Source organism: Pectinophora gossypiella, chromosome 4 (assembly GCF_024362695.1).
Source record: "Pectinophora gossypiella chromosome 4, ilPecGoss1.1, whole genome shotgun sequence".
In the NCBI taxonomy this organism is placed as follows: domain Eukaryota; kingdom Metazoa; phylum Arthropoda; class Insecta; order Lepidoptera; family Gelechiidae; genus Pectinophora; species Pectinophora gossypiella.
In genome coordinates this window covers 10822939-10850280 of record NC_065407.1, presented here as the reverse complement: position 1 = coordinate 10850280, position 27342 = coordinate 10822939, and the positions used below count along the sequence as shown (strand labels likewise).

Here is a 27342-nt window from a genome sequence, read left to right as displayed (position 1 = left end):
GTATTCACTTCTTGGCCGGACAAATGGAAGAGAAAATCTCTGATATTCTTCCGAATATTGATGTTTAGGAGGCAGCCGTGGTCGAGTGCCAATCTGTCTTAAGATTTACATTACCACGGCATAGGACCACGGTCATCTCGCAAACATCACTACTATTCGGAAAAATGACAGAGTTTTTTTCTTGTTTCATACTTTTCAGATTTATTTATTCCTTGGCCGTATCCTATTCCATACATTATTATTTCATAATATAAGGTATATTTCTAGCTAGGATGGTGAGAAAATAATTCTAAGAATACTTTGCTTTTCCTCCCACGGTTCCTTAAACAATCAAGCCCTACTTTGCAGAAATCCATTACTTATAAATAAAGCTACCCACTTAATATCCTGACTTATAGCTAAATATACTACTTATTTATATTTACCACCTTTACCGTATTACGTCTTTTCAGTGTGTCTTCACGTGTGTTAAATTATATGAATATCTAGCTCATCAGTATAAGTAAGGCTCTAATATATACTTAGAAGAACTTATTCTATTTATGTATGGTCATATAAATTGGCATTCAGCGGATCGCAACGCCTGCGAATATCTTAACAGAATTTTCGGAATATCTGAAAACATTACGGGGATAAGTCGAAGAGTTAACGTTGTAGTAGAGGTAATACCATGAGACAGGCATCGCTGAGTACTCGCTGCTCGGTGGATGTAAGGTCTAACTGGCGACGATATTTCCCAGCCCGGACAGCGACGCGCCGCGCCGCGCCGGTCGACAGTCGCATTACTCAGCCGCTATCTGATGCCGTCCGCTAATTGACTAGAAATACAGATAAACGCAATTTTTATTCCTCCATAAATCTTCAAATAGCCGTGATTTGCAGATCGAACTCGGGAAGCGTCATTGTACTTGATTAATGGGGATAGTAAGTATAAAGCCGATTACATCCCGCTAGTTCGGGTCGTTTTATTTGCCTCGCGCGAACTCCTTCTCTAAGCTGCGTCGGGATCAGTTAAAACGACTTAAGGGAAGTTGTACCACAATAAACAGTTTCAAACACGTTTCCAAAGGCAAATTTTATTCATGGTCCAACGTATACTCAATGAACGGACCCTTTCAATGTAAAATTTCGCATATCATACTCACATTATATTACAATATTTACACAAGTAGATACATAATAATTGAACACCGCGGGCGGTTAGCTGTTGGCGAGGAAAGCGAGCGCAGCCCCGGCAAGCGCGAGGTGCGGCGCAGGGTGCGCGAGAGCTCGCGGCGGGCGGGACGCGGCGGCAGCGGCGCGGGCGCGGGCCGAGCCGCCCGCCTCGCCGCGGCACGCCGCGCCTGCCGCCGCCGCCAGGCTGCGCCCGCGCACCTTCAGCGGGGAGATGCAGAAGTTCTCCTCGGCGAAGTCCCCCGTCAGCGCCAGCGGGTTCGCAAGCGGATCCCGCCCGCACTCACATGGCAGGTGGTTCCCGCGTATCACAATGTTCTCCACCTCGAGCAACACCGACTCCGGCGACTCCAACATGTGATTGCCGGTCAGTTTGAAAGTGTTCACACTGTTATTTTGTACCAGCGTGAGCTCCTCGACTCCGTCGATTTTATTGTTACACATTTCGAGAATGTTCACTCGTTGTAGACCGTCGAATGCACCGACACGTATTATCCCTAGATCGGATTCGCGTAGAGCCAACCGGCCCACACGCAGCATACCGTGAAATGTATCCATTAGCAGGGCCGGGAGGTCCATGTATGCCAGTTCGAGGACGCCGACACCTTCCAGTCCCGCAAACGCGTGCGGTTCGATGGACCTGATACCGGATGGTAGCTCTATCTGGCCGACGTCGTTTAAACCCGCGAACGCATGCTTCAGTATTTTCTTGATCGGATTATTACGCAAGGATATGATCTGAATGAAATTGGTGCCGGCGAAAGCGTAGCCTTCTATTTGGGCGATCCTGTTGTGTGTAAGGACGATGGAGGTGATATTCTGGAGGGCGGCGAAGGCGAACGCATCGACGGTGGCAAGGGGCGTGTGCTGTATGTAGAGCTCGCGCAGGCGGGGCAGGCCGCGGAACGCGAAGGGGCGGATGCGTGTGAGGTTGCAGGCGTCAAGCGCGAGCCGTCGCAGCTGCCGCAGGTGTGCGAACGCATCCGAGCGCAGCACGCGCAGGTCGGCGCGCGACAACGACAGCTGCGTCACTCCGGAGCTCAGAGCTGACGGTACGCCGCGCAGTGACGCGCTGTTGCATACTACCTGTTAACAAATATCATCAAATAAGAAGTCTTGTTTATTTCTATAACTTTACACATCAACAGTTCGACTTCCTTCGTTGGCGTGTAATCAGCCTGTAAGGTCTAAAGACTATATTCTCTATATAGTTACTTATTATTCTTACTAAGCTACTATAATCTAATATGTTAATTTACTAAAATAAATGCGCATTCTTTCGTCATTACTCGAGTCGTTTACTTGTCTCCCCGTTCCCTCCTCACATGGCGACCCTGCCAGTTGAGGTGTCGGGTTCGGAATCCCGGCGCGGCGCGATGCCGAGCGGTGCTATTGTAATTTGACTACTTATAGACACATTCCGTATCGTCTTATTGGAGTTTATCAAATTCAAAAACCAAAATGTGTAATTCAAAAGTCGACAAGGAGGACGTTTTTATTAACCAAAATTCTTCGGGTGGTTCTGTGAACGAGGCTACAGTGAGTGAAATAAAGTTTCATTTATCTTCTATGAGCATTTTGATGATTGTCATGTGCACAATATTGGCTGCGGGAGGACTGTACCTGGCTTACAAGATCTATAAGAAATGCCATAATACCTGGACGAGAGACTGGATCGTTCAATACAACCTGCGCCGTTCTATCAACCGAGGACATGAGCATGTGATGCACTGCCATAGATGTGGACACAACGAGGAGGTATCAACCAGTGCAAGTAAGCCCCTTCGATAATTTCTGAGAGTGATAACGCAAGAGAGTGACTAGAAAATTATAGTGAAAGTGAGTAAAATACCCAAGAAGTGCGGCTATTAAAAATTTGTTTTTTTTTAATAACTATAAAAAAAAACATAGCAATAACAAAACATAGATATAATACTAACATAATTACATAAGTTTAAATGGAAATTATAGACTATGCAAGAATATATTATCAAACGGGTTTTAGTGTTAAAACGCTCGTCAGTACCTACTCGTCTTGTATATTCTTAATTACATTCATGAATATAATTATTATGTGTGTGTTTTATTGTCAATCGGAAGAAGTTATAAACTAGTAGTATCGTGATGTTAATTCAGATAACAAATGGAAAAAGATCTTTATGACATTTATGAAAAGTTAAAATCAATTAAGGATAATCTGACTAAGTTATCTTATGAGCGACGGAAAACTGATATTCTATGGAAAAAAATAGAGGAAGCTTCTTTAGCCGATTCGATGCATAATAGGTTACTTTAAATCGAATTAAGTAGATCTGGATTTCACACTCAATTTGATGTTTATGATTTATTCTGTACTCAAAGGAAAAGGAAGAGATACTCCATATATAATCTTCTAGTTAGAGCCAATTAAATGAAATACGAATACCCGCATCAAACAAAGGCTATTATTATCAAAGACGACGAAATATACGAGTAAAGCGATAACATCTGAAAAATATTATTTCATCACATCACGGCCTATTATGACGGTGTTTGTCATGTCAATAAAAAATAATCCGCCGACCGATATCCCATCGACGCATGCAGTCGCACGTTCATATTTTGATTCGAGTGTTCGGAACTTAAGCTTCTCAAATAAACGACCCTAACAAATATCAATTCCATTCGGCATCATACAAACATCCACGCATCAATTTAATTTGGAAAAATGATTGCTCCTTTTATAAAATTTAAGTAGGTAAGTATCTATAATATTTAAGCATTCAAGTTAGGGTTGTATACGTATACACCTAGAATTTTTCTTAAGACCCAGCTTATCCCCTCCGGTTGATTGAGGGGAGGCCTGTGCCCAGCAGTGGGACGTATATAGGCAGTTTATGTTACCCAGCTTATCCTATGGACCGGTACAGAACTCCGAAAAAAATTTACTTATTGTTATAATTTCATATAATTCGACATTCACTACAACACGATTATCTACAACATAACTATCTATAATTATAATCAATCGTGGGCCAGTCTTAATGTTTGTTAGTGAAACTTGGGCAGTAACGAAGTGTCAAGTCCAGACCATCCAATTCGGTGAAAAGAAAATGGCTTCGGTGGATGTGCGGAGTGCCGAGTCTCGACAAAATCCGTAACGAATACGTCTGCGGCAGTCTCGGCGTACGCGACATCTCCGAAAAGTTACAAGAGAGCAGGCTTCGTTGGTTTGAGCACGTAAAAAGAAACGCTCCCCGATTATGTGAAGAATATTACAGTTAATCGAAATATACAAGGGCTTAGACTTAGAGGACGACTAAACACAAGATGGGCAGATGTGGTTGGATCTTTGTTTGTGCAAAGTCTCCGAAAACGACACGTCCGATAGAGCGAAGTGGAAGAGAAATACGAAGAAGGCAGAAGGCAGTCAAGGTGGTGACCATCACATGGGAATAGGTAATATAAACTAAGGCGCAATTAGTAATCCTATTACTATTCACTGCAAGTTTGTCTTTCATTAACTTTATGAATCTACTGTCCTGATAAACACCCAACAGTACTAGCTAGCGATTTATTTCATCATCATCATCAGCCCATTAACGTCCCCACTGCTGGGGCACGGGCCTTCCCTACGGATGGATAGGGAGATCGGGCCTTAAACCATCACGCGGGCCCAGTGCGGATTGATGGTTATTAACGACTGCTAATGCAGCCGGGACCAACGGCTTAACGTGCCTTCCGAAGCACGGAGGAGCTCGAGATGAAAACTTTTTTTTTGTGGTCACCCATCCTATGACCGGCCTTTGCGAAAGTTGCTTAACTTCAACAAAGCAATTTATTTACTTACTTATAATAAATTTCATCTCAAGCTATCACTACAAAACAACAACTGCCGGTTTCTAAAACATCCCCTTACCATCCCTTATTAATTTACCAGCAGTCAGTATGCTATGTCACCCTCAGTAAAATGTTCCGGAAAGACATGAAATCGTTCTAATATCGGATATTTCTGCTTCTACATGACTAGACTCAGGATGTGTTACTGAACTGTTATTTTATTTCTTTGCAAGAACAGCGATTCGCGAGCCAATTGGTGTCTTCAGCAAAACTCTTTTACTCGCAAAATATATTACTTAATTAAAATAATCCTGTGTCTAACATTGGATTATAACATTAAACAGCCTATATAGGTATGTCTCACGGGTGGGAAAAATTCCTCTACTGGATCAACCAGATCGTTTGGAGAATAATCTATCGGGTTCCATTGTGAGTCGATGGAAGTCTTACGGCTAGTGGCCTACTGTCAAAGTGTGCACCGCCCAAAAGTCGCTGCCTTGACTCAACAATGATTAATAAGCGTCAATAGTCAGACATTGGATTATATAAAAGTCTTATAAAGATGAGACGATAACACATTACTGTGTGGGCATAAAATCAGAGCATTCATACGAAACGGACAATATTGAAAACTTTTATTGCGATGTGCAATATCGCCTTACCAAAATGTTAAAGCCAAGAGTCTGAATGCATTTTTCTGTGAGAAAGGTGGCCATGACGGCGGCAAACGGAACACGCCTTGCACTGCTATGATCGTTAAATCACGCTACACTTCCAGGTTCCAAACATTTGAATTTGTTTCCAGGTGCAAACACCTGTCCTACCTTGTAACTTAATTTTAATTCTAAAATTATTCCATTACCTATACATATATACTTTGAACACATTTTTCTAAAAACTACTTATAAATACATCTTAGACATGTTTGTTGTAGTGGAGCAATTCCCCATGGTTGTAGAAATCGACTCTTTCTATCTCTCTCTCTCTCTCTTTGACGCGTTTTCGTACAAAAATAGGTAACAGCCTTATGCGGAACACTTATCAACCGAGTGACGTATATATACGTGCAAATTTGTATACATGCAGAAACAATTCCAACCTGCCAAGTAAATATTATGTATATTGTGTATTATGAGCCCCCACATTTACGTACATAATGCGGCTGACCATAAGCTGTTTAATATAATTTGGGAAAGCAATTATTTTAATCAGGTACCTGAGACTGTGATAGGCAGATGCACTGCGTCGGACAGGGAGGCACCAGGGCCGGCGCCAGTTGCGAGTGCGCGAGCGCACCGCCCCCGAGTGCGGCCCACGCCGCCACCGACACCAACCACTGCACCACCCACCTGCACCACCAACAAAACAATACAAACAGTACTCTTTATTGCATATTACGTGTCGAAACACTAAAAATTATAGTATTTTTGTGTAACATGTAAAGTTCGTTAACGTCAAACGTATCGACGCAAAATATGAGGGATTCCAGAAACACTGTTTAGTGTAAGTACGCCGCCGCGAGCCGCGTCATTAAAACCTTTATAAAGTTGACATTATAAGTAGGTACTTACCTACGTGTAAGTGTTACAAAAAACAGTTCTATAATAATTTATAAACACAAATAAAAAAAATAGTAAACACACACAGTAACAGTTTAATAGTTTTAATAAACAGCTAAAATTTAATAGTTCGTAGAATTGATACCGCTCATTTCGTATCATTATAACAACTACGCTAAAAGGTTGTTGGTTAGGTTGATTTAATAATCCGTTGGAACTCGAAAGTGATTTAAGATTAAAACAATTTCCTCGAAAGACGAGCTTTTAGAAACTGATATCAACAGGAAAATAAAATAGATAACAAATAAATCTTGTAAGTAAACAGGATTTTTATATGAAAAAGTATTCTGTGTCAAGATAGGTGGTATACTATAAAACAGGACAGACGATTGCACATGCTTTCTCACAGCTTTTGCCCAATATTGAAGATATTTCAGACACGGTTTAAAATTTCATGTTACGACCCTGCATTGATTGGGCAGCTTGTGCCAGGAATATACACGGATAACTGCCAGCCACGTCAAGCAATCTTGTTGTTGAATTAAAGCTATCTGTATTAGCAGGCGAATTGGGTTTAGTTTGAAACAATAGCCAAACATTTATGATTGAATTGAGGATGTGTTAATAATAAAAGGCCAGGTCAACTTAACCGTAAATCGGCGAATTTAAAAAGAACAGCTTGACTTGAAAATACTTCCATTGCATTTACCTACAATTACAGCCAAGGAGTAAAAACAGAATAATTTGTAATTCAAACGTCAACATTTCAAGTTGATGCATCACAAACCTAGTATGACATTTGACACTGGCACGTAAGCCACAATTCACCGGCGGAAATTAGTTTGAGCATTTTCCGTTGACCGCACACGGTGGGCTATCCCGCGGCCGTGGGGCTCTAATTACCTGGTGCAGACAGCCAACTATCGTCAATTATTTATGAAATTGTTGGATGTGATGTTTCACAAAACAAATGATTCAATTACCTGAGTGTGGGCGAGGGGGCCATGGGCGGGCGCGAGGGTGGCCCGCCCGGAGCGCGACCTCACCTACAGACCGCCATCACACCGCCCGATCCTGACAACAAAAAAATAAAATACTTTTATTTTTAACTTCTTCCTTTTTCGAATTCCACTTTAAAATGAGCAGCGTCACGTGAGCCTGTTACGGGAAAAATTTTAACCTCGAAATGTCAATGTTCTTGCTTGCTAATCTAAACCACGAACGGACACTCGTAGATACCGTATAATGCGTAAAGTAAGTACCCAATTTTTAAGCACATTACTCGCACTTGTAACGGAGAAAGAGGGCAAAGATAAAATTTATATATGTATATTTAATATATTATCTGTCACAAATACATTAAATTGACTGAAAGTAAAATATAAAAGCTGGAGCATTAAAAAAATCTGTCGTTCATATCACAGTTTATTCTGTGCTCAAATGGGTGTCGCACAGAGCTTGCCTCTAAGGACTTTAAATTACGACCGCATTTCGATCACGCACCTTTTATTCTAGCTATTTACCTACGTTTAATATTTTGTAAATAATATATTCAATGCAAATAAACCTTTTCAACTGAACTCCGAATTTGGCCGATTTCTTCATGATGTTACGCAGAAGTTTCCATTTATTGAAAGGAATAAGGAAATTTTGCTATAAAAGCGTACACCTGACGTCATACACTAAGGCCCTTACAAAAACGGAAATAAAAAAATGCCTACTCCATCCCGTTTTGTTTGTGTACCTATAAATACAATGTCGTCTAGGCGATTCTATTTACTACAGAACGTGGGTCATCCCTACAAATAGTCTCGATTCTCGCAGCGGGTCAGAAGAGCGGTATTAAAACAACGTTTCACTAAACAAGAGTTGAAAGACCGGAGCTAGGTGTCAAGAACCTTGGTTATACAAGTTTTGTCCATTCAACGGAAAATCGCTCACGTTGGATAAGTATAATTTGCACCACATTAGGTAGGTAGTGCAGAACAAACCACATTACATACACGAGACACGAACTCACGTTTGATGTGAAATTAACATAAAATTCAGTTTCTTCCTACCCAAATAGGAAATAGGCATAGATCAACTTATGTAGGTGTGTATATTGTTAAATAAACAATATTATGTTCCTACGATGTGAATGAAAATTGAACTTCTCTTTGAATGTCCACTCTGTCCTGTTGCTAATACTAGATTATCTTAATGCTAATTGATCTTAATCCAAGTGGTTAATACCTCTTAAAAATTCTATTCATGAATACTCATGACACTTAGTTTCAATAATGAGGGACTGATTTAATGGATTACAGACATTAGACATTACAGACTTTGTTTTTGGATATAAATGATTACCCTTATTATTACACCCAGACAGAATTATATATTCCACCCATTATTTTTCTGATCAAAAGAGAAGCAATATAGGTAGCAACATAATTCTTTACATAATGTGATCCAAATATCAAGTAACAATTTTATTTTTATATATTCTTCTGCTATTATATTGTATTTTTGAATAATTATGTACCCAGAGTAATGATAAAATAGGTACTTTATCACGTTAAATCTCGAAAACGCTATCTATATTATTTTTAGGGAACGTAGCCTAGAAAATAAAAAAAGTAAAAAAAGTGAGTGAGTGTAAGTATGTAAAGTGGATTTGATTTTAAAGTCCCTCATTGGTTTCATTTTGATCATTAACGAAATTACTTATTTAAATCTATTTTTTTTTTACTCTATAGTTCTGATAAATTATCGAAGTCAGAAAGTAGGCTTCACTAGTGTACATTTGTACGTCATGTCCGAATCAGAATATACAATTGGACAGGGTAATAAGCTTTTCCATGGAATAACAAAGCGTTCAACTGTTTATAGAATTTATTAGTTTAGGTTCTATTCAATTAATACGAGACAGACAGAGAATTTACTTTTCGCAAACGTCAATCTTTGTAACCTTTGGCTAATTGTTTAGTTCATTGTTAACGTAACTCATAAGTATTACCTTATGCTAGAAGTTAAAAAGGTATAATTGAGTGAAAAAGTTGCTTATCATAGTTTTTTTTTTTTCTTAGTATCCCGCCTTTGCCTATTTTCTTGGTATACAATTTAAAAAAATGTGACCTATTGAGATCGCCCACAAAGATTGCATCATTTGCGTATCCAATATCATAGATCTTTGTGTGTATAATCATGAAACTTGAAAATCGTGTAAGAATTTACTCGTCAATTTATAGTACATACCTATATACAAATCAGAATCTTACAAAAACATAAGTACTTACTACCTTACCTACCCACCTTACCCTACTTACTTACTTATCAAGGTACTTAGTGCGCAGATAAGCGGTAAGAACAACAAACAAAACTACATACATAACAAAAATAGCCTATATACGTCCCACTGCTGGGCACAGACCTTCCCTTGATCAACCGGAGTGGGTATAGATCATACTCTACCACGCTGCTCCATAACAACAACAGAAATTGTAATAAAATGGCGACTATCTCGGAGCAGTGACCTCAAAAGTTGTTTTACTTATTTGCTACGAGTATTTAGTTGGTACTTATATCTTAGTGTAAATATAACAACCTAACACTACATGAAAGCTTTTCAAAATTTGAAAAAGCCTTATAACACTTCCAATGAACTTATAATTTGCAATATCCTAATAAAGTGTTTTATTATGATATTCATATCCTTATAAAGCAATGGTGTACCTAATGGAAGTTAAGTACATAAAGAACAGATAAAGTGGATTTTTATTTAGGCTTACTTTTATTGCTAGGTTAATTTGGTTCGGGTAGAATTTTCTGTTAAGTAAGTATACTTATGCTCAATTATATAAAAAATACTAACTTAAAATACGCCACTGTCTGTAAAATATTAAGTTATTCTGTCTGTTATCCTACTAAATAAGGTTGGAAATGTTATTTTTACTTCTTATATCATAGGATAAAAAATAACAAGTTAAAGGAATAATAGAGGAGAATTTATATCTTAATAATTTATCAATTTTACATAAATTGAGCAAGCCGTGAGCCGTGGTAGCCCAGTTAGTAGAACGCTAACCTCTCACTTTGAGGTCGCAGGTTTCAATCCAGCAAAGGCCTTAACCAATGATTGTCGAATTTGTTTCGAATTCATGTTTGTATCATAAATTATTATAACGTGCTCAGCGGTGAAGGAAAACATCGTGAGGAAACCCACATTCCCGAGAAATGCAATTTCGGAGGTAAGGGACCTGACCTGGCCGATTTTCCCTTCACGGGTTGGAAGGCCAAACAGGTCGTCGCTTCTGTAAAAAACCGGACCTGTCAAATCTAAGTTTAGGTAAGCGGACCCTGTGAAAAACGGGATAATGCTAGGGGGGTGACAGAAATTCAGCTAGTATATATCGTAAAGGTATCTAAAAGTCTCTGCTTAATACATTCTATTTTTAAATTTACGACGAAATGACGAAGCAATGAAATAGCTCTGAGAGTCGCATCTATTGGCAGACACAAAATAAAACTGAAACGTCCTTTATCGAATAGTTCAAAGATCGTCTGTCTCTATAAAAAGAAAAATCCACTTTTGGAGTCTGATTCAATTATATTTAAACGGAAATTGAAAATGACTTGATAGCAAGCCCGTTGGGAGCACACCCGCCCGTTCACCGTTTACACACTGTTTTTTCTGGTTGAGTAAATAAAGAGACACAATATATGTATTTATCTCAAATAAATGCAAAGGCCTATTCTTTTATAAAATACACAACACAACACATCGTCACATCCAAGTGAAAAACCACAAAGTGCAGAAAATAATCCTAAGAGGAAGTTTTTTATGGCACAAAAGTTACCCTACATTACAGAAAAGTGATAAAAAAACCACGTGACATTTTACTGTGATGTTTTCAATATTTTTTGCAATATTTAGACAAATAATGTAGCTATACTAAGCCATAGGATTTCATTGAATATATCCCCGAATAAAATACAAAATTCTATTCTATATATATCTAATAAATATGAATATTTGCTTAATGTACAGCTTCAATTATAACGTTAATGACGCTACATAAGGCTCAAAGCCACCGAGCTGAGAGCCACAAATGAGTTTAACCATCACTGTCCGAATTTAATTTTACTCCCAATGATGCTAAAAATAGCTGACTAAAACGTATGCCAGTCGTATTTTTATTTTTATCGAAATAGTAGCATTTTATAAAAAGACAGGCTCAATTAAAATTAGTATTCCAAGTGAGGGCTTTGTTATGTACTCCACCGATTTAAAAGACAAGGATCATAAACACAAAGCGTAAAACGTAACATCTGTCGAGTTCACTTACGTGTCGTCAAAAGCAGACACTTGTCTTTTTATACCAAATTCGTATAATAAAGCGTCGGCACATTCTGGAGGCGTAAAATAAGAGCCTAAACATAAATAACGCGGTACAACGTTGTGCTTGTGATACAAAACGCCGCTTTGAATAATGCCGGAGCCGCATGCCAAAAACTTAAAATTGCAGGAGTATGTTTATGCTGGGTGAGGCTGGATCCGCCGCAGAGAACGGGCCCCTAGAGCGCCATTACTCCTCGCCCAAGACGCACACGCTTTTAAACTAAACAACGCTTAAATTGCACACCGAATATCACAGCCAGTGTTTTTCCTTCCTTGGCTGACTCATTCAGTGGCACAGACAACATTCTTTTGACGTAATAAACCCCGACGGCATCTGTAGCAAAGCCTTTGTGTAAACTTTAAATGCTATGGAATGAAACTGAAAAAAAAACTCGGTATTTAATAAATACTCCTAGCGATTACACTAAGAGTGTTATGGAAGAAGTTATTTCAAAAGTATAAAATGGAGAGAATGCGGTAATGAATCACAAAAGGCAGGAATGAAAAATGCTATAAAGTGAAGGGCTGTCAGAATAATACTGCAGCTCTTTTATTGGCTTACAATACAATATTTCTGCATATACATTTTTAAAGTGCTGAATTAATAGTTTTATGTCAAACTGAAACAACAGCTAGACAGATTCCAAAAAACTAACAAAAACTATTGCAATTGTTCACGTCTATTGTAACTATTGTAATTGTCCACATATATATGCAAACTGCTGACCTTTTTCCAATGTAGATTTTGCATTTCATCAAGCTTTATGTGAACTAAAAGTAGAGGATATATTGGGTTTAGAATAACAAGTGTTGTTCTACGTAGCTACTTACATTATACGTAGAGAGATAAATGAAATTCAATCTCTTGGAAACTCTACATTTAAAAGTTTAGTCTAAGAAGGTGCACAATTCTATTCGTATTCTTGCGAAATGGGAATTCTTATTGTGAAAGATGATATTTTAGTTTATCTTTTGCTAGTAAGCTTGTTATCTGTTTTCTTTTGTTGTATTTCACACAGAAGGTACCTTTCAGACAGACAGTTTTATGCTTGCTTGTTTTTTTTTCTGATTTTATGTTTAAATCTATTTCTATAGGAGCCGGTTGGCGCGGATATAGTAATTTTTGATAGATCCTAACTAATACTACAGGGAGTAAGTCTATGTCTGGCCACTAGCTAAGCGGTTCCTATACGCTACGGCCTTTTCACTTGTACCACACTCGTCGGTATTCCTGTTTTAGTGTGAATGGATGGAAAAATCTTTATAAGTATCTACGCGGTGCTAGTGACCGAAAATTCCACTTGATATCAACATAGAATCTTGGTCTGAGTCATCCCTCAAAATTTTCGTTACGATGTCACTAATAACACCCTGTATAAATCTATCAAATATGTGTGCTAGCTGTTTTTTTTTTATATTTTAACGCCACACTAACTTCAACGTAAAACAATATTTTTCTCTATAGTAAAACAAACGAAACGTCCATTTCGAGATCGCTGTTAATTAACATTTATTTACATTTTGCTATTTTCAAGCTTTCGGAATTTTATTGTTTTTAAAGCAAAATTGTTATGCAATCAAAACACGGGGGTTTACTTATACTATCTGCAATTCCAGCCGGGTCCGCTAGCGTGGAGCTCGGCAGTGCGCGGCGTCGGGTCTGTCCACATCAAATGTTTGATGTCCAATTTATCTTGCTAAATTTTATGTCGTCCAGTGTAGTGGACAAGTTTAATTGGTTCCCGGCAGACGATCAATCATCGGAGTGGCGGCTTCTGTCATCGCTACCGACCCCTTACTACTGCAACTCGATCTACTCCAACAAATATCCTCTAATGAGAAAATTCTGACCCCTTTACGTACTCAATGCTGGCTGTGTTAAGCTATCTAGAGCTATAGAATAATCCGAGTTTATGCTTGGAACCCGTATTTATTCCTTTTGTTTACATATCTTGATTTGATTTATACAAAGGCAAGATTTATTAATAACATTTATAGTTATATAGTACAGTTATGTGTTATATTCTCCACATAGGACACATAACAAAATATTTGCAAAGAAGACTTCAAAGAATTACTCGTATAAGTAAAAATAAAAGAAGCGCGGAGTACCATAAGCGGTAAGCTTTATTAGGAAGATTGAAATAAGTGATGTTTATGAGAAGTAGATACTATATAAGTACCAAGTATACAATATGTACGAGGAAAAATATTAATTGTTGTTTTAAGCTCCTTTTTATGAGCTACTCATATTTTATAAAGAGAAATCCGTAGAAGTTATAATACATGGACTTAGTAGAGGAGCATATATCACAAGACTGTGTGTGTGTACAAAGTACTGCGAGTATTATGGCGACGCAAGGTTTGCAATTTATGTCCAGAGTTGTGTTGTGACAACATTGTTCGTTACCCATGTCGTACATAGACACCACTTGTCATGTCTCTCGAACAAGCGCTAGCTATGTCTCCCTACGAAAGACAAGTAATAAGGGCAATGTTTTAAAACGTAAGTACATTTATAACAGCAGAGGCCAAGTAAATAAACGGACAAAAGAATCACAAATATAGGTAATTCGACCTATTTATTATATATTATGATCAAAAGAAAAACTACAACAGGCATTATTGACGGCAAGGTCAGACGTCAAGCCTTACGAATGGGTCGGCTTGGGTAAACTAAAGTCTTTCAGCTGCCTTATGAAAATTGAATAAGCCTAAACTTGAACGTAGTCCGAAATAGGATAATGTAGCTCTTTGTAAAACTACTTACCAACTGTCATCTATGTTCGCGAAAGCTGTTGAGAGCGTATTAATAGTGAATTAGGCGTAATATTCAGATTTGCTCGTGGACACTTTGGCAGTATAGAATAGGAAACTTGCCGAAGTTCTGCCGCCGTGGTCTGCCCGCTTTGTAATTTACGAGTTTAGTAATAGCTACGTTGCCCAAAATTAGTTTATAATAACCGGAATTCGATATAACCCCGCTTACATAGACGCGTGGGAATAGCTCGACACTTAAATATGCGACAATACAAATTTCAACAATAAAGAAATGAATTAAACTGTGCGCTATTAGTGGCTTCTAAATCCGAACTGGTTATAAATAGATAATAATGAAGGACAAACAACATGACATGATTGATTTAAGTATATTTTATTTATGTTTATGGCGTTTCTTTGCGTAATTGATGCTCTATGCTTGGCATGAATTATATGTTTATCATTTCCACAAAATTGGATAGAATAATAATAGTAAACACCAGTTAGCTGTTTTTTACATTTCTTATTTCCTGAAAATATTTATCTGCGACACGCGCACGGCGTTTTGCGTGTTATCCCAAGATAAACGGGGCCCCGTTGACACAATAATCTTAAACAGACGAGTTCCAGATTAAACGTGTCAACTAATACCTCGTAGCGACCTCCTTTAAGCGTCACGTCCCCTAAATGTACAATTAAATTATATTTCTTAAGGAAAACAATGTTTGCGTACATTGTTCCAATATCGCGCGTAATACATTCTGTCTTGGCACATATCTTGTGTGTGTGTGCCTACTTAGTTTCACATTGTGGCAGTAAAACAGACATTTTACAATCAATTTCATGCTTCTGGTGGCCTTTGGTATATTATTACATACATGGAAATCATAACTACTAGCTGGGTGGGTTACATTTAGTATTTGTGTTACATGTACTTATAGTGGCAAGGTTACTACGCTACCTTAGCGTAACTATGAAACTAACATCATGTAATTAATATCACAAGAAAAGCCAAATCTGCGATAGGCACCTGCAGGCGCCTAGCTGGTTCAAGATGGGGCCTTAAACCTAAGGCCATGCTTTGGCTCTACACTGCTGTGGTGAGGTCTATGCTCGCGTATGGCTGTGCAGCATGGTTCAAAAAGGCATCTATTGGGACCCACATTTCGGACCTAACCAGCGTCCAAAGAATGGCTTGTATGATAATAACGGAAGCTATGTCGTCCACACCAACCTTAGCAATGGAGACGGCACTAAACCTGCCTCCACTCCATCTCTACATAATCGGGGAAGCTAGAATAGCTATGCTCCGAGCTAAGAAAAGGGGTAAGACGACATGGGGATCAACTGAGCTCATGAGAAAGCTCAAAGAGGACCTTATAACTGACCCGGTCATGGCGATGCCCTCAGACGTCATGGTCGGGACTCATAACTTTGTGAGGTACTTCAAGGTGGTAATACCAGAGAGAGAGGAGAGATCTGGAACTGTACCCTCGCCCTTTCCCAGTGCTGATCGGGTGTGGTTTACCGACGGCTCTAAGCGAGACGGGCTTTCAGGGGCGGGTGTATATGGAGGGTGCCCCAAGTGAAGGAGGGTGACCAGCATGGGGGCGCACGCCACAGTTTTTCAGGCCGAGATGTATGCCATCATTGATTGTGTGCACCAAAATTTGGGGAACACAAACAGTAACATTCTCATACTGTCAGACAGCCAGGCTGCCCAGGCTGCTGGCGGTGGCGGCGTCTGAAGTAGACTCATTACTCACTCTAGAGTGTATTGATAGTCTCAATAAGTTGGGGGCCTCAAACTCGGTAACACTAGGCTGGGTCCCAGGGCACTCTAACATTAAGGGTAATGAAATTACTGACGAACTCGCAAGAGAGGGATCGGGCACAAGTTTAACCGGACCCGAACCCTTCTGCGGGATCTCGAAAAGCACCTCTAGATATTATCTGGGGGTGCGACAAGGAAATGAATCCAAGAAATTTTGGTACAACTCAGTTGGCCTGAAACATTCAAAGCAGCTGATTAGACCTTTTTCTAAGAAATTATCATCAGAAATCCTTACTCTCACTAGAGGGCAGGTTAGGATTTTGATACGGGCATTGTAGACTCAATAAACACCTACACAGAATGGAGCTGACCGAGTCTCCTCTATGCAGATTCTGCTTAGGGGAAGATGAGACGCCACTACATCTGCTATGCAGCTGTGAGGCTCTCATACATAGTAGAAGCCTTACACTTGGGGGCCATATAATGGACCCCCAGGAAGTCATGGAGCTTTCTCCCAAAAAAACGTTGGATCTATTCGAACGGATCAGTCTAGAGGAGGATATTTAAATGTAGGGATTTAAGGTCACAATAGATCTGTCAAGGTCGCAGTGATCTCGCGGGCTGCATTCGGTCCGGCCCTCACAACTTTCAAATAATAAAACATCATGTAATAGTAGTTTGCTAATTGATAGGGTAAGTAAATACTAAAATTCATTGTAACAAAAACTCGATCAACATCTTAATTCAAAAAACCTAATTGGTAATACATATCAAAGTTGTGTATTGTGTGAAAAATTTAGAGCATGATTTTTTAGGTTCTTTCCGAATAATGTGTGTAGTATAATAGCATACAATTCTCTTTACTGCGCGATCTTCTTGATAACACAATGACTAATTTTGACCGGATTCCCATTCGCTTTAATCCCTTAAACTTGAGGACACAAGCTATAATATGTAATAAGCCTCTCTGTGGCTATCCTAGTCTAAAAATGGAAAAATGTCCCAATTAGGTACTCCTAAGGATTTCCTTTCGATTTCCTGCCCTACGTTTACCTAACGTCCTCTCTCTAGATCCTTCCTTAAATATATTTTCTTATTCTTATTATTATTCTGCTGTAAAAAGCTTTTAAATCATTTCTAATTTTGTTGGACCTTAATGCGAATCTTCCTTACTTTGTATTCGTAAACATTTTTGTACGAAAAAGACGTATCATTTGACGAATTTGACAGGGCAATTCTTACTGTTGCTGCTTTCAACGGCTTCATTAAGCTAATTTTAACGCTAAAACATTTTCTTTTAAAGCTTGACGCACATAGAGCTGGGAAAGCGGGACAAGCGGGCTGCAATGCGACAATTTATAATTAAAAAATACATAATAGTGTTCTTATTTCAAAAATCTTAGTGATTTTCATATTATGAATGTAAAAACATCTCGTTACCCCGTTACCCGGCTCTATGTGCATCAAGCTTAACCTGTGTGGAACGGAATAATAAGACTTGTAGCAGCAAGTTGGGATTGTGATTTTGTAGATTTTTTACATACATACATAAACTTACGCCTATTTCCCGCCGGGGTAAGCAATTGTAGAATTTATATTTCCGTATATTGTGTTTATTTTTATTTTGGCGGAGCTTCCAAACCACTGATAAATCGTAAGGCCAAGCTCAAGACACAGTAGTTAAAGAATGAGATTGGAATTTTAAAAGGATATTGGCCCCGATTCCTGCAGACACATCCTAATTTATTTTATACCTGTCATTTTCTAATCCGCCGAAAAGGAAAGGCACAGATGATTGACATATTTTATTTTTATAATGAATGAATGAACCAATGAATAACCTATACATACATAACTATATATTTTATTTATACATTAGAAGAAGAAAAGCCGTGGTAGCCCAGTTGGTAGAACGCCTGCCTCTCACTTTGAGGTCGCAGGTTCGATTCCAGCACAGACCTAAACCAATGATTGTCGAATTTGTGTTCGAATTCATGTTTGGATCGTAAATGATTATCACGTGCTCAGCGGTGAAGGAAAACATCGTGAGGAAACCCACATTCCCGAGAAATGCATTTTCGGAGGTATGTGACCTGACCTGTATTGGGCTGGTTTTCCCGTCGCGGGTAGGAAAGTCAGACAGGCAGTCACTTCTGTAAAAAACCGGACCTGTAAAATCTTCAGGTTAAGTACGCGGACCCTGTAAAAACGGGTTAATGCTAGGGGGATGAAATTCGAAAAAGATAGCTATCGACGTGTTACGACTGTTTTATTTTTCCTGATTGTCCGAAAGAAAGATGTACCGTGCTTCGGAAGGCACGTTAAGTTGTTGGTCCCGGTTACTACTTACCGATGTAAGTTAGTAGTCGTTATATGAACCATGTCGGAGCCTTTGGCGGCTTGAGGGGACACCAGGATTGAGGGGATCGGTAATCCACCTCACCACCCATACGATAGAAGATAAGAATTATTCTACTTACATAATAACAATAACTTACGTTGTACTTTTTTATACGTACTACACTATTGTATTCTACATATTTGAAATTGAATCTCTTTAAACGCAAATAGATGCCAAGCCAGTTTGCGTACTTAGTGTAATTATAATTATCTCGAAAGCTAAGTTATTAGGACACATGTTCGAATATATATTCCTGGCGATATACATACACGTTCACTGCATTTAACTAACACAGATATGAACAATTGATGGACCGTTAGTTAATCAAATGGACAATAGGCACATGACCAGTCACCATATTGTTCATCACATATAAGAAGTATGAGAATGTCAAATTTTCCTTCAAATCTGTCTGTCTTGCAATATTTAAGGTCTAATTACTTCGTTTTTTTTAAGGATACTTTTTTTGGATGTTTCTAAAAGCCTATTAAATGGAGCAGTTTTTAGAAATACTTTCAGGGTCCATGACAATCTCATGTGTTTATCATTCTTCGGCGAAATTTCAACTACAACTGTAACAATTTTGGTCGAATTCTCACTTTGACTACCGATAACTTTTTTTATCTTTGATTTGCTTTGATTTATCTTGATTGAGCGGTACACAGCCTTAGGCATAGTTGTGAAGTAAAATAAAATAATTATTAAGAAAGGGATAGCGACAAAATGATGATTTCTGAAGTAAGGTAGAAAATCTAGAAAAAGGTACAAAATGGGTCATATCTCCTGAACCGTAAATAATTGCTAAAAATAGGATAGTTTCCAACTACTCAAATCAGTTACTTTTTACTAAACGTCAAAACATGAGTTTATTATGGAAATTGTATGAAAAATTAACCTGTGACGTCATAGAGAAACGTGATAAAATGTCGAACTTATTATAACATTTCTCTTTGTTAAAATTCACAAATAGGTTAAATAGAAAAAATAAATCTTATTTGTCTCCTTTCGATCTGTCTTTATTTAGAAATCATAATTTCATAATATATCTTTGACCTAGAAAAAAAAACAAATCCTAGAAAATTATATGGACCTCATATATAATGCGTGATCTCGCTAGGACACTGGGGTCACCACAGTCGCGCCACCAGCAAAATGTATGTAGTTCACACGTGGAGACGTAGCGTCTAAACAACTGCATACATATTATTTGTAGCGTGATCATTACCTGGTTGCCGGACCATTAGTGCCCTAGTGAGATAGGGCCCATAGGGATCACGCATGGTGCATATACTTACGTAAGTCTGTAAGAAGGTTCGCAGTGACGGACGACGAGGCGCCAAAAGAGTTTAAAGAGAGCCGTCGTTATGACATGAATTACTGATGGACATGGACCTTACCCTCTACAGTTGATTAGCATTCAGAGCCCCGCCCGAGTCAAGCTCAGTATTCCTGTAACAATACCCGAGCACAAAATAAAAGCTTTGCACGTCCACTCGCTGAAAGGGCGGCGACTTCCCAACTTACGTCATTCCGGTTTTTAAACGGCGAGCGAATCTTTTGTCCGTCAACAAAACGGGTCATAGTCCAAATATTTCAACTGCCCGAATGTAAAGTAATAATGCGCTATCGTAGATTTCGTTGGTTCTCCTTCCACAAATTTATAATTTTATAACAAATGAACTTGTTTTTGGCCGGTCATTAGACAAACATCTTTTAATAACATCGATTCTATTCATCGGATATTCCACTAATATTCCGATTTTCCCTATAAGTACTTATCAATAAATTTTCAGGAAATATTAGAACCAGCAAACTGGAAAATAGATGTTTAATAAGTAGCACACATTTTAACTCGTCTTCAAAAAAAAATGGTTTTTTTGCAAATTTTCTTGTTTTATTATTTGCGGCCATTTACATCGACCAAAAAAACACCTACGACCAAAATAACGCACAATATTGAAAAGTTATCTGATATCCAAATGGAAAAAGTACCGTCAACACAACGATACCGAATATTTATCACTCATATTGTTCAACTGCTGGCAATTCGCGCATCCAAGTGCTATGGCAAATATTAAAGGCGTGATACGGATATATCACGTGTACAAGGCAGATGATAATGAAACTCATTCGCCCTGATGCCGTGATGTTATGCTAACACGAAATAATATTCATAAATTCGTTTTCGCCTAGCCCCCTCTTTGTGTAATACTGTTTGCGCCCGTTTCCCCGTCATTGTCACCCAAAAGCTTATTAGGTATCATTACCCTTCTGTGTTAGCATTTTATATTTTAATTAAGAACGTTGTTCCAAAAAGTAAGCTGTAAAGGGAGTCACGAACATTGCACGCTCCAAACGCCGCCTTGATAGCCTGACATAGCAAATACCATTAACTTATTTGACAGAAAGACAATATTTGATTAGGGAACGCAATAGAGTGGTGCTCTTATAGGATGAAATAATAACGTCCTCTGTGAGTTTAATGGAGGTTACTAAGTTACGGCAAAATCGTTATCATTGTTAAGTTTTTAACAGAATTTTACTCTGGTATTACTTATCTGCATACATAACATAAACATAAATAGCCTATATACGTCCCACTGGTGGGCACAGACCTCCCTTCAAACAACCGGAGGGGGAGGGGCTTCACGTGCCTTCCGAAGCACTGAATCATTTTACTTTTTTAGCACAATGAGGTAATTCAAGCCACACATAAAGCACTAATACTATACAACACACAGAGTATTATTAATATGCATATAGGTAGGTAATACTAGAGTAAAGTACTAGAATCTCATCTCAAGATCTAGACCTAGCGACACAACGAAATCTACGAAAAATGCAGTTTTAAAGTTTTTGAAACAAACTTTTTAAAGTTTCTGAAACAGTTGAACCTGTTGTTAGTATTGCACTTCGTTTTCTGTACTATTAGCATTGACATTATTTTCTGTACTATTAGCATTGACATTATTTTCTGTACTATTAGCATTGACATTATTTTCTGTACTATTAGCATTGACATTATTTTCTGTACTATTAGTATTGACATTATTTTCTGTACTATTAGCATTGACATTATTTTCTGTACTATTAGGATTGACATTATTTTCTGTACTATTAGCATTGACATTATTTTCTGTACTATTAGTATTGACATTATTTTCTGTACTATTAGCATTGACATTATTTTCTGTACTATTAGGATTGACATTATTTTCTGTACTATTAGCATTGACATTATTTTCTGTAAGTACTATTAGTTCGATTTCGCAATACCTGTTTACGACTGTGGATATGTATTTTACTATGGCAGTAAGGCGGGGGGTAACGAAACGACTAATTAAATAAGTATTAGAGACAAAGCTAAGCGACGTCCACCATAACCTTATGATCATTTCAACGAACATCCGTTTTGTTTCTTTTTTGTAATTGTTTTGTGAAAATTTTAAATGATGTTATTGACTTGTTTTTGTGTGTGGCGTCCCTTTATAATTAACTATTTCTATACTATTCTATTTCTATTCTATTATACTAAATAACTAGACTGAAGTGAACAGCAACATTGCGGAAACATTTAACATGTCGTGGTGTTTCAGAAACTGTTTATCCGTAACATGGTTTCCTAGTAAATACTTTTACCTCTAAGTCTTCATGATCCCCGCGAACTGTTTCATATAAAATATAGGTATTATTACCTACTCACTATTTTGTTAAAGTATATGTAGTTTGCAACGTATATATGCATGTACCTACCGTTGTTTTAGGTTAATATTATTTTAACTTATATCAAAACGAACCTTTATAAAAAATAATTATATTTCATTACAGTACATGGTTATGTACACGGTTAGTGACATCGTAACGAATATAAGGGGGTGGGCGCAAAAGTATGAAACGGAAAAAAATATGTAAAAATGTTTTGATGTATGTGATGCTGCTGTACTTTATAAATAAATAAACGGAAAGTAATTTAAAAAAAACATGAATTTTGCGACGGAAAATTCCTTTTTATATCAACTCAGACTAATGGCCTGAATCATTCCTCGAAGCTTTCGTTACGATGTCACTAACATTCTGTATATTTATCAATAATTATGTTTACTCTCTAACTACTACGTATTTTCAAAATAAATAAACGCACAAATTTATTCATTACATTCTATTTTTAACACGCTCTTATACGGCCCGAATTCATCTGCAATGGCGTGGCTATTAAAAAACCAGCGCTAATAGTATGTTTAAACAGGATAGGAGGTGCCGGGCGAATTGTACTTTTTATTTTACCTCTCCCAATTAAGATAAGCGCCGTAATTCTACCTGCAGTGCTCGTAGCACATACCGGCGGCCTCTTGTAATATTTAGCAGCAAGTTGCAACCATTCCCGAGGGTTCCGCTTAACCTTTCCACTTGATTCTCCCCGCTCTCCTAATAGAGCTTTATGCGATGCACAACCCGCCGTTTTCAAGTACTAATTCATACTCCTAACTCGTTTTAAGAAAATTGAATTGAATTTTGTTAAGAAATTCTCCCTAAAGGGGTAAGTTTGTCGTGCTGTTAGCAAAGATGCATGAAAATTTAAGTCATGTTAGCGACGCTTTAGATTTAATACAAAGATGGCTGAACTTTAACAGTTTTACCATACATCGTTAGCATTATACATATACCTGCTGCACTGCACGTTACATAAAATGGAAATACGATAATATAACTATGTTTCCGTGAACCAAATTAATACAAAACAGCAAATCCGCCTCAAACATCATACAGATAAGCTCTTATAGAGTAAACCAGATAATACATTGTGATAAGTTTTACCTCGTCCCAAAGAAAATAATCCATGAAGAGGTTAGACGAAACTTGAATTTCCTATAACTGTAAGTATGTTTTCTATTGTCGATCGACCCGAACACTTCTCTTCAGCCTCGACAATTACAAAAGCCCCATTCAAGCTACATGAACACAATGACCCTGTAAAAGGAAATTTCGTCTTGATATTCCTTTGTTTGTCACACGGTCGATTTGAGAAGCCAAATGTTGCGAACTTGATCTTTCTTTCTTTATGTAAGTACGTTTTATACTTATAGTTCAATCAACTTTTACATTCCTACCCTTTTCGAGGTTCAAATAGATGGAGCGCTATAATAGTAGCGTGATCGCCGCCGAGATCTCTTTACAATACGTACAATCAATAAACAATACGAGTACTTCACAAAAGGAACATAAGACACAGGAATACAAATTAAACAAACGTACAAAAGGTGGTCTTACTGTTTAAGTAGCAATTTCTTCGAGCCAACCTATGGATGATAGGACATAATAATTACATTTCTAAATCATACGCATATAAAACTTTTAAATATCCATCCCTATAGTAAAACAATGTTGTGTATTTTTTTGTAGAGGTGCGTACAGAAATCGCTAAAAGTGGTTTCCTACTTAGAAGAATTAAAAGGAACTCGGTTCAAAACGGTCTCGTACCGTCGCTTAAGAACACGCACGACAACGTGAAGAAATGTAGGTACTCGTATGTGTCTCGGAGCGACTCATTTATGTCTACAAAGCTGACTATTCTCAGGTAACCTGGTGTTTAGCACGGTAGCCTTGGAGTTTTACGACAAAATAATGTTCTACAAGCAAAATAATGCTGACAAAAGTCGACAGTCAACATGCCGACATGAGGATATAACAGAATAATTGATTACCAACGCGATATGAATCGAAAACGGGTAATAAAGACACTGCATTCTCACAAAAGGGGAAAACAAATGGACGGTCATAATTCTGCTGTCGTCTGCAAAATATATGTAGCACATAGTTAAATGGCTATAAAAAAATCTCATAGATCATGCACGAGTGACCGCTCCGTCCTCGCCAGCTTCCGACGACAGGGAAGGCTTTTCAGATCTCATTACCGCCCACACACCGCGTAAATCAAAGGGTACATTAAATTAAAAAAAAAACTTCTAAATTAAAGCTGCGAGCTCTTCAAAGTGGAGCGAAACGTGTAATGAACGAATCTTAAAAGCAAGTAAAATCAGCGAGCAAGTCGGAGCTCGAGATGCGACAGTACACTACCATGAAGTATTTCAGATTATTCTCACAAAGCTGCCCAAAAAACACAAAACTTATAACGCTTTAATGATTTCACGAGGGCCTAAATAAACAGTGTTGTATAGAAAAGATGTATTTATTTACTACTTGAGTTAGTCTAAAGCAAATAAAATTGTAGATTATTTCCTCGCTTCACTCTTCGCAATAAAAGCGGACTTGCAGGTTCTATTCAAGTAATATCCAGGTTAAATTATGCCGCGCCATAAAGGTTAACTGGTGGATTTCCGCAATTATGGACGAGCGTATTTTTTACTGTCCTACTTAATGAGGGAGGAGCAACTCTTGTACCTCTTTAAGACTCCATCTTAAGACTCATTATGAGCGAGTACGAATGAAACCACTCATGACTAAATATCTCTGTGGTAGAGCACAAGTTTCTCCTCAGGTGTTCTAACGTAGATCCCAATACATGCAGAGCTAATATTATATCCTCACTACTACATGGATTGGAAATGTATTTAAATTGATTGTATTATATACAACCAAGAATATTAGCTTAACTATTCAAACGTTCAATGTTATCTCACGTTGGAGGGGTACGTTAAACTTACTATGTGCAAATAAATTCGCAGCTTTTGGCCAGAGTCGGAAATTCCGCGTAAAAGATAAATAAAAGTAGTGAATTCCACTGGCGGGACTAAGTGCACGATTAATGCTTGTCGCCTAAATTTAAATCTGTGCTAGAGCAAATAAATGTTTCGGAAAATGTTTGCTTTACTCCCACAGGAACACACTGCCGATAAATGATAGCTACGAGCGTTTTATGAAAACATCCCACGATAAAATGTTACGTCTCTTCGTGGGGTAATAACGAAATATAAAACCATTATTGCAAATAAAAATCTCTACTTTATAACAATGAAAACGTATCTTGCAAATTCGAATTTTGCTCACCGGCTCTCGGGAGTAAGTGCTTCATTATTGTGATTGTGTATACTTCATTCAATTACGAGGCAAACAAAACGAAATGTGACCGTGTGTGTAGCGGCACATTCCCTGAAATAGCCACTTTGTCCGCATCGTCCTGACCCTAAATTAATTTAGGACATTACTCAAGAGTGGTGAGTGCAGGCAAAGGGACGGTGTCCCATACGTCACTATCACGAGTAGAGGCCGCATTGTCTTTTTTATCTGACCCTGCTGCCTTCCCCTGTCATTTCCAGACGCTTATTTCAAATGGTCAACTTGGTTTTATATCTTATTACTTTCAAGTTTATATTCATTCTCGAGTTGAATGAGTTTAATTGTAACAGAACCAATTAAAACAAACTTTTAGACTTTACCAAGTTACTTTAGACAGATCTCTGAAATTTTGAATGATTGATCCATTCAAACATCCCGTGCCTAAAATGGCATCTTCGAAAGTGCAAAAGTATTGTACTGGTTGGACTATTTTTATATTATAGCTTAATAGCTTCTAAATAATGGAATATTTTACCTGACGTACAAACATTTACCATAATTCAAATGTTGTAAAAGTATGCCAAAAGAAGTACAGACAAACAGTCCCGGTACCTGTTTACTTAGGATAAAATCCTCACCCGTGTCATGTTGGGCTACGGTCATAAAATTTAATTACCAAAAAACTTTTTTTTTGTGCTTCATACATATACTTTTGAAACTGAGTTGGTAGGTGAGACTTCTAAATCCTTGTTTTATCATCTACCTCTCTTTTAGACTGGTGGTTGAATGGAGTGCATTGAAGGTCTTGAAATTGTTAAGGTTACGCTATCGTTCTCATACCGGTATGAAATCACGGTGAGTACCGATTTCCTATCCATTCAAAAAAACGGTAACTCAATGCGCATGGAGGAGTCAACTAATTTCCCCGCTTCCCCTCCAAAACACTGCCAGCACCGCCTCTGTGTACATTGAGAGATCCAAATCTTCAAAGCAAAAAAACAGACGTCAAGCTATGTGGTAGGTACGCCTTTTACTAACCCTGCGACCAATTGGCTAATTCTATTTCATCATTTATATATATCTACCATTTTTAGCGCGATATGTACCTCGTTAATCAGAAAAACATAGAATCGACATGTTAATGAGACAAAATATAATCAAACAGTGTGTAAGTACCTAATACTTGCTGTGTTCATCAAGCTTAAAAAAAAAGGTAACAAGCAAATTATAGCCTCTATAAAGTTGATCGAAGACACGGTCCGCTGGACAACAAAAGAAAGCCCTATTCCTAGATAGACGAACAAAGCTGAATAGCTACTTCACTACACTATAGAATATTTAAAAAAGAAACTACTTGCTTACATACTTAAATATCATATTCAATACGTTAAGCATACCGTGCTGCATGCTTGCGATGAATGATGGGCTATATACGATGCATTAGCATACATTTACTTAT

At 37.9% G+C, this 27342-nt stretch overlaps 1 protein-coding gene across 1 annotated transcript; it reads right to left on the bottom strand.

Moving 5' to 3' along the window:
- Positions 1-1200: 1200 nt before the first annotated feature.
- LOC126366443 (leucine-rich repeat-containing protein 4B) lies at positions 1201-7557 on the bottom strand. Its single transcript, XM_050009551.1, has 3 exons — positions 7535-7557; positions 6209-6341; positions 1201-2259 (listed from the first exon to the last, which is right to left on the bottom strand). Exons 1-3 carry the CDS (start codon positions 7555-7557, stop codon positions 1201-1203), a joined length of 1215 nt encoding a protein of 404 aa, XP_049865508.1.
- Positions 7558-27342: the final 19785 nt, after the last annotated feature.